An 8,944-nucleotide genomic window follows, 5' to 3' on the forward strand; every position below is an offset into this window, starting at 1 on the left:
AGGAATATGCTTTGATTTCTCCCTTGTCCAACACCCAAGGGGTTTTCGTTTTTGAGAGGCACAGAGCTCGAAGTTCACCTCTTCCTTAATATAATACCTTTATTTTAACCCTTTGTGTGCTGTATGATGTCACAGGGATTCCACCAATTCAGAAATCAGCTCTTAGGATTTCTTTAGGGAGGTGCTGTAGAATTCCTACCTGCTCTAGTAGCATGCAGTAGGTGAAAACAGGATGGTTAATTTAATGTATGCTTTTTGTCTTTCTGTATACTACGGGGCATCTTGAACTTCTTTTCATTTTTATTAAGGTAGGAAGAGCCAAACCAGTGACTTTGAGAGGTTGCAGTGGCAGTGAGTTGTGTGATTCCCTCTGAGGAGGAGGAGGGGAGAGCCTGTTGGTGCCATGGAAGTGGAAAAGGGCAGCAGAAGGAGCTGCTCCACTCAGACCTCCTGCCTGGGTGTAGATTTAGGGGAAGACTCACAGCTGGAGTATCTCAGTGCTCACGAGGAGTACGACGAGGAGAAGAGCAACTGGAGTGAGTTTTCTGAGCAGGAGGACGTTGGAGAGGTGAAGGCCGTGCCACTGATTGGTGACAAGGTGCCATCCCAAATCACAGCAGGGGAAGAAGATTCTGGAAAGAGCCAGAGGCCCACCCAGAGCGTGGCAGTGGAGCCAGACGTTCCTTTCCTGCCTCCCAGGGAGGAGGCCCAGCTCTGCAAACACGGGGAGCCCTCCTACTTCAGCAGCTGTGAAGAGCCTGCAGTTTGCACTCGTGGGACCAGCAGCACTGCAGAGGATGCTGAAACCCAGCTCCCAGGCCCTGCAATCCTCCCTGGCAAGAACCCTGTGGCTGGCATGGAAGCTGCAGATCAATCCTGTGCTGGGAACCCCAGGGCTGGGAAGTCAGAGCGTGGTGAAGCCCTGAGCAGTGTCCCCAGTGGCACTGTGGATGCTGGCTCTAATCCCAGAGCTGGATTCCCAACGAGCAGAAGCAGCAGTGCCCAGGTCCGTCTGTGCTCCAGGGCAGTGAGCAAAGCTCAGCCCATGGGGTGGCTGGGTCAGACCTCTGTGGATGCTGCTTCCAACACGGAATGGTCCTTGGGAGCTCTCAGCTCACACCTGCAGGTAATTGACACAAAACAAGAAGGACCACCAGACCAGCTTGATAGAACTTTTGTTTATTTTTAACTTGTCTGCACGGGTGTTTATCTAACCTTTTTTTTTTTTTTTTTTTTTTTTTTTTTTTTTTTTTTTTTTTTTTATTTGAAAAGGAGGAATCCAAAGATCATCTGTCTGACAGGTGAGTCAGGAGTTGTTCTTGGTTTTGGAATTTGAAATCCTGGATCAGAGGTTTTTTCCATGATTGAAAGGTTGTCTGTGGCTTGGCAAAACTGATGGTATTAAAAGCATGCTGGGCAGAATTTCTGCTGCAGGGGCCTGGACAGGTGAGAATAGTGAGCTGCAGACTTCCTGAAGTTGAACAAAGACCAAAGCAGCCTTGTTCTGCAATTGTCGACCTCCAGAGATCCTTTACAACCTAAACTATCCCATGGCTTTGGAAACAAAATAAGTTGTGTTTTCAGATCCACAGCATTGCTAAGTTTCTTTTTGTTCTTAAGGCTTCACTTTTTGGATAGAAATTATGATGGTGCTTGAGCAGTTCCCACCTCTCAGATAAAACTGACTGTAATGCTACAATCATTATTGTGGGCTTAACAGGATTTTCCTTAAATCATATCAGAAATAGCTTCTGGCAAGCTCCTTGCTTCAAAATAAAACATCACAAACAAAATCTTGAAGCCCTGGAATAAATATTCTGTTACTGTTATTATTTCAAAGGCCAGAACATCCTAATAAGCAAACTGGGAAGAATTCTGCGTCAAGCTGCTGTCAGAATGTCCTGCAGAGAGCAACTGAAGCAGAGCTGCAGCTCCTGGCCATCCATTATGAAATGTGCTACCAGCACTGCTTGAAGGTTTATGAGCTGGCTTTGGAGGAAAACACCTGTCTTGGAAGGCACGTGCTGTAATGTCCTTTAAAATAAAATGGGTGACTGGTTAGCAAGCAAAAATTGCTAAATGCTGCTGGTAGATTCCATCCATAGCTTCTAGGAGTGTTTATAATTAGTGATGTTATCCAGAGGGACCCCCAAGCCTTATTTCCAGCCTTAATTTTTTTTTTTTTTTGTAGCATTCACAATCCCAAAATCCTGGGTTTTTTTCCAGGAATAAAACTAAAGTGATGCACAATACAGTTGTTAATTCATGTTGTATATACTGTAATCTTAGAGAGGAATCTTTAAACCTTGTAAAATCTTTGGGCACCTCCAGAAGCTGTAAAATCAATGAAATGTCTAACCTGATGTTGCTTTCTTACCCATATTTTAATAGCTGTGAGAAAAAGGCTGAGCTATATTCGTCTCTGCAGTTGGCTTTGGATGAACTGGACAATAATTACAGCAATATGAGAAAGGAAATAAACATGGGCACACCTTTAAATGAACTTCCACCACTGTCAGTTGAGCTGAGGTTTCCCCCACTCTCTTCCTTTTACATCCCCTCCAAGGTAACTTCTTAACTGTTTTATGTTTTTAATAGAAATTGTTTTATAATTAAGATAATTATAGTAAAATCTTTCTCCTTTTTTTGACAGTTTTTCAGAAAGAGTCTTTACTCTGAGTAAGTAGTTTTCATTTGTTGTTGTACTTACAACGAGTTAACTGAGGAATGAGTTTATAAGATGTTAAACCTATAATTTCTTAATTTCAGGATGCATCTTGTTGTTTCAGGCTGTTTAGTTGAAAGATCAGCATTGCCCCGTGGTTACAATAGTTTTATTTTAAGGGCATTTTTTTCTCTGTGGTGGTCTAGTATGCAAAGCAGGGAGTGTCTTTACTATCTTTATAGTAAAAATTATCAATTTGCAGGTCATTTTCCTGGTTCCCTGCTTTCACTTCTAAAAATCTTTGTCTACAGTTACAATGGCACTAAGCAACAAAAAACTCCCCAAAAAATCCCACACCACAAAACCCCAAAAAGACTTTGCTGCCAGCAGAGATAATATCAAGCATATAGATAACATTAAGGGAAAATATGAAGCTGTTTTGCTAGGATTATCATTCAGATATGAAGAATGATAGAAAATAACTTCTTATTTCAGGCAGGTACATGACAGAACACGTTCAGGGACCCCATCCAGTGACTCTCTGTAAGTGGAGATGAAAACAAATTTGGCAATAAGTTTTTACTGAATTGGGTTAACTACTAGAGACTGCTTGAAGTTTCCTGTTAAGTATGAGTGAAGTTAATCAAGAAAAAGCAAAGGCAGTTGTTTTGTTATGTAAATAATTAGTAAAAGTTGCACAGGTATTTCAGATTGTAAGGAATACATCTGAACATCACACAGAAAACTATTAAGATGTTATGAAAAAAGCCAAGATTTATTAATTATGTTAACTTTACTGTGAGCTTCTGGAAATATTTAAATTACTGTAGAACTTTAAATTGTTGTCCCATATTTTATATTAAATTCTGGGATGTGTTTTAGTGATCTTTCAGGTGAAGGGAAAGCTGACTTTGAAGAACCAAAACGGCAAGAAAAGGGGATTTCTGTCAATATGGTAGGGAATTCTTCACTCCTGGGTTTTGGAGATGGTAATGTTGAGAAAGATTTTCTCCTTTTAGGTGCCTGCAAATGTGATCAGTCTTCAGGGCTCTCAGCCTGGGATCCTCTGCCACTGATGGCAAATGCAGCTCATATGTTCGCAATTTTAATTGCCCTTTCAAAATAGAATAACTTGGGGGTTCTTAGGGACGATTGGCAGATTTAACTTTTTTAAATTCACCCACTTCATGGGCTGATATTCTGAAAAATAACTTATAATCAGCTGGGAGTGCTGTGATATAACTGAAATGTGTTTGTAGGACAACTCACAGACTGATGGTGATCAGCCCAGTGACTCTGCTTCTGCTGAGAGGTGGGAAGAACTGCTTAAAGATCAGGCTCTGGAACGTGGTGAGTGATGTCCTTGTAAAATAATCCTTCATTTGTGAGCTAAGTTCTCAGGGGAGGAAGGAAACCCTGTGTAAAACGTGTGTGTGGTAACACAGCTGCCCTTTCTGTGATGGAATGTTTATATATCAGCTATCAAAAATTATTGATAAGTAATAACAGCTCTATATTAATTACGTACATCTTAAAAAACAGTTTCTACTTAAATTAGAATTCCAAACTAGTAATGTCACCTCTTTGAAATGTAGCACCAAGAGATGTAAGTAGCTGAAATCCTCTTCAGCACAGAAATTTGATACTCATTCATGTAGCATACCATGATTTAAACTTTAACACTTGAATTTTATCCCAACTGCCAAGGCTGTGTAAAAAATGAGGAAGGAAGTGAGTATTGGTTTGATGCTAAGGAAGACTTGTCAGTGGCAGATATTTCAGTAATGTGCAAAGAAATGAAAAAGCAACAAGGAAAGCAAGACTCGATTGACTCAAGAGGTAAAGTTGTGTGCTTTAAGGTGATAAACCAGATAATGGTGTTTATTATTGGAGTGCTCTGTTCCTTCTCCAAGCATAAGGAAACTGGGAATAAATGCCACCTGGGTTTTCAGATTTATTTTCTCATTCTCTGGCAGTGGAATCCTTGTACTCAGCTGTCTTCATCCATCCATGTTTTTCCTTGAAAATTTCACCTGCACTGCTTGAACTCAAATTAGTAAATAGATGGAAATCTTCCATTTTTTATTCTCCTCCTTCTTTTTGTGTTTCCTTCCCATGCTGGACTTTTCAGACACAAATGGTTTGTGTTTGGAGACTTGAGTGATAGGTGTCGTGAGAAGTGCCAGGGTGTTGAAGGCAGAGAGCTTGGGGGTTCTCTGTACCAGCCTTCAGCACTGGTACTGTTAATTCAGAGCTATGTTTCCTGTTAAAATCTCAGGAAACACTCAGGGAAAGGATGTTCCACAAACTGAGCTGCTGTGCTTCTCAGGACACTCACTTTCTGTTAGAAGTTTCTCTTCTTTCCTTTAGTTTGTTCTACGGTTTTCTCTCTGGGCTGTCCACAATCTGCAGAGAAGATGTCAGCCCGAGAACAGTTAGTAACTCTTTGCTTTCTTACATTTATTGTTAGAAGTGAAGATAGTGGTGAGTGGGAAGGAACGTTCCTCTGTTCCTGTTGGTGGCCCAAAGCCCTCAGTGCTTGAGGTAGGTCTGTTCTTAACTATTAGTGGGAATTTCTTCCCTCTTTAAGGCTTCTTTCATACTCTGCATTTACTACCAAGTGCCCTGATCTGAAATCACTTACTCAACAGCTGGTACATTCTTTACTTGGAGATAATAAAAAAGGAAATAATGATTACTAACACTCCTTTGTGTGGCAGACTAAGAGCTTTAAGTCTTGCCACATAATTTTCTATCCATTAAATGTTATGTCAGGATAGGAAAATACATTAATTTGTAATAAATTTGTGGCAAAAGAGTGAAAGCACCATTCTTTTGTCCCTGCATCAAACTATGACAGTCCAGCTGTTTTTTCTTAATCCCAGGACAGTTTGGAATTTCCTCATTTGCACTAGATTTTTCATCTTGTACCAGCAGTTTTTTTACTGTAAATGTCATGTGGCTTTATACAGGAAAGATTTTGAGGTAATGGATGGGAAGGAAACTCTTGGATTTTCTGGCATAAATCTAAGAAACCTGTACATACAAACAGTGTTTTGTGTTGGCTCCAAGCCTGGTCCTTGGAGAGTAAAGGGCAAATCAGTAATTGCTGGTGTTGCTCACATAAACCACACAGATTTGCTGTCCTTGGGGATTTCCCTTTAAACATGCTGGTCCTTGGGGAAATGGTAATTGGATCTAAGCTAAAATAAATTAGATCCAATTATTTTACTTTATTAGAGTAAAGCAGGAGTAAGATGAGCTTTAAGGTGCCTTCCAACCCAAACCATTCTCTGAGTCTAGGATTTTATATTTATTCATAGGAAAGAGGTGTTGTATTACCTGTATGATGCTTAACCCATGCATTTTTTTCCCTTATTTTGATGCAATTCTAGGATCCTGGGGAAAATTCCCTGCAGAAAACATCCACTTGTTCCTCTGTGAAGTCATCTGGTATCTTTGTTTCTCCTTATGCACTGAACTTGAGCAGCTTTACCAAGTTAATAAGAAGACTTCAAGAAAAGTATCCTGGGTTTAGCAGGTCAGATATTGGGGGTTGTTTTCAGCCCTGATTTGTAATGGAGCCAGTATCCACACTAACTAATCACTAAATGTGTGGCACAAAATGTGATGTTAACATTTATTTGCTCAATTCCCACAGAGGTGAAATTGTGGGGGCTGTGCAGGAAGTGAGGAAAATGAACAAAGGAGTGCTGAGTGGCTTGGCCATCAGTTCTATTGAGGAGAAAGCCTCTGCCATTCTGAGGAGTTCCACACCCTGCTCTCAGCAGGAGAAGCACTGAGAAAGGTGAATATTCCAGCCTGAGGGAATAACCAACCCTGCAGCCTGACTAGGTTAATGCAGCCTAAAGCCCTGCAGGAGGTGCCAGGGTGAATCCACTGGAGCAGTGCATTATAAGCACTGGGAGCTGTAAAACAGGGTGCATTGTATATCACTGGTGGTTAATTCCTGAATGTGGGGATTTTGGAAGGAATTTTGAATGATTTAGAGACGGGACCCCTCTGAGTTTTTAGATGATGTGGTTTATTTTTCTTCTATATAGATAGGAAGGGTGAGTTTGGCTCATATCTTTATTGCATGGTTCAGAATGTCACAAGACCTTCAATTATAAGACCTTTTAAGGCTTTATTGACCAATAAAACACTGTTAGCAAGGATATTTATGGTTTTGACCCAATTTTAAAATACTTTGTCTTATGGACTCATGCTGCAGTGTGAGCTTTCTTAGCCAGTCATGTTATGACACACAAACATAGAGTACTGCATTCTAAACTAACTACTTTTATTTTTTCTGCTTCTTAAACTCTAATATTTTCTCCTCTTAACATGTCTCTGCTTTAAACTATAAATTCTCATTCTCGATTCTATCACCTAAGTTTGGAAGCCTTTTCCAAGGTCTCAAATCAAATGCTGTATTTAATTCTAAGCTTTGGCTTACAGGCCCAAAGTTCTGAGAACTCCCTGTATCTTGGATTCCAGCATCTGGAGTGCTTCGCCGCTGAGCTGTGTGGAGGGCACTGTCACACACATTCGGTGCACAGCTGACACCTAACGGCCAGGCCTTGTGTAGCCTCTGATCCATCCAGAATTCCCAGCCCTGGCTCCCTTCTGCATCCCAGCACGGATGGTTTCTGTCTGGGGGCTCCCTTCTGCATCCCAACACTGATGGTTTCTGTCTGGGGGCCAGCTCTGGGCTGGAAACCTGACACAACCAGACTGTGCCTTGCCTTTTTCTCACACCAACCCCTTTGAATGATCTTATGGCACTGCATGAAGCTGCAGCAAGCTGAAGGTGCTGAAACCACAGCCCAGAATCCCAAAAATGTGTCCATCCATCCTTGCTTTTAGTCTCCTGCTCAGCTTGGTACTCTGCTTGCTTTGGGTACCTCCTAGCAGTGCCACTGCCAGTTTTCCTGTGAAAAGGAAAAGTCTTCCTGTGAATCTCCTGTCTGACTTTCACAGGACTGTAGATAGGGACAGAAACTCATCCCTAAACGTTAAAAATGCTTTTGTTTGGAAGCATTTTCAGTCAGTATGGTTTTAACAGCCTTGAAATGTGTTGTGCTTTCCTTGTGGAGTGATTATTTGGTTTTCCAGTGGTGCGTGAGCTCTGCAGTTCTAGTTGTTCCTATTACAGTATTTTTTTCCTGCTGTTTTGTGTGGGAGATGATGACTTATAATAATTTTATTTTCCTCATGAGGGAGGTATGAAATGGCCAAGTCATTAGTAAATAATGGGGAGAAAAAGAATCTCCATTTTCCATAGTAAGGAACAAGTATGTAGTATGTTTAAGAGAAGGTGATTCTGCTCAGAGCTCACCTACAGTAACTCAGTCTCTGTTGTACTTTTTGTTCTAGACCGTGCTGCAATTGTTGCTGGAAAGAACAGCCTTGTTTACTGTCAATAAAGGTTAAAATTTGTTCTTCAAAAAAGTTGGGCCAGTGTTGTGCTGTTTGCAGACCTCTGCTGCTGCTGCAGAGCTGTGGCTTTGGGCAGCTCCCTTGGTCCTGGTGCTGCAGGTGAGGCCTCAGCTTTGGCATCTCCTGCTTTGTTCAAGATGGGAGCCATCCCAGGTTTTGCTTTTCCACCTCATTCCCAGCAGCTGCTGCTGTTTCTGTTTTCCGAGCTCGGCTCTGTGATCAGACAGGTGCTAATAGTTCAGGAAGAGCTGGCTCTCTGGCCTGCTCTGTTCCTCCTGGGAAAGCAGAAGCGTGCACGATGTGAAAGACTCGAGTCAGCACACTCTGTGTTCCTCCATGTTCCCTTTTTTATTGATCTTTGAAAGGAGGAGCTGACTCGAGGCGTGAGAGAAGCGGGTTGTGGGGCAGTGACCTCGCTGCAGGCAGAGTCCTGCCCTGCTCCGGAGCTCCTCAGGAGCCCGGGCAGGCTCCGCTGCTCAGGCACAGCTCGGAAACGAGCTGCAGGTGGAGCTGTAGGAGCTCGGGACCCATGGTACACTCCGATAACAATTAAAGCGGAATCCACATAACATTTCTCCTCAAAATCGCGTTCCGTGTGTAGGTTCAGCCCCAGAAAGGGGGAAGGCAGGGTTTTTTAGCTAGGGCGAAATCCCTTCGGTGAAAGTGGAAGCGGGGTTACGGGAAGCGCGGGAGGGAGCCGGACTGTTCGTGCATTCCTTCGGAACTGTTCGCTCCCGTTGCCGCCTTTGGGCTGCGACAGGGCGATAAGGAGAGCCCGGGCTCCATCCCGCTGCCCCCAAGGGAGCGCTTCCCCCTCCTCTGCCGCCGGGAGAGCGG

At 42.6% G+C, this 8,944-nt stretch overlaps 1 protein-coding gene across 1 annotated transcript in view; it reads left to right on the plus strand.

The window, feature by feature from the left end:
- Nucleotides 1-403: 403 nt before the first annotated feature.
- The window catches only part of LOC102038810 (RNA-binding protein 44), a 19,902-nt gene continuing 11,361 nt past the window's right edge, over nucleotides 404-8,944 (plus strand). The window contains exons 1-8 of the mRNA XM_031063496.1: nucleotides 404-1,095; nucleotides 1,841-2,017; nucleotides 2,377-2,566; nucleotides 3,925-4,015; nucleotides 4,373-4,504; nucleotides 5,136-5,209; nucleotides 6,061-6,206; nucleotides 6,327-6,433. Of these exons, the coding sequence (XP_030919356.1) occupies nucleotides 404-1,095; nucleotides 1,841-2,017; nucleotides 2,377-2,566; nucleotides 3,925-4,015; nucleotides 4,373-4,504; nucleotides 5,136-5,209; nucleotides 6,061-6,206; nucleotides 6,327-6,433 (1,609 nt within the window). The remainder of the gene's footprint in view (nucleotides 1,096-1,840; nucleotides 2,018-2,376; nucleotides 2,567-3,924; nucleotides 4,016-4,372; nucleotides 4,505-5,135; nucleotides 5,210-6,060; nucleotides 6,207-6,326; nucleotides 6,434-8,944) is intronic.

This window comes from Geospiza fortis, unplaced genomic scaffold (genome assembly GCF_000277835.1).
Source record: "Geospiza fortis unplaced genomic scaffold, GeoFor_1.0 scaffold407, whole genome shotgun sequence".
Lineage (NCBI taxonomy): Eukaryota > Metazoa > Chordata > Aves > Passeriformes > Thraupidae > Geospiza > Geospiza fortis.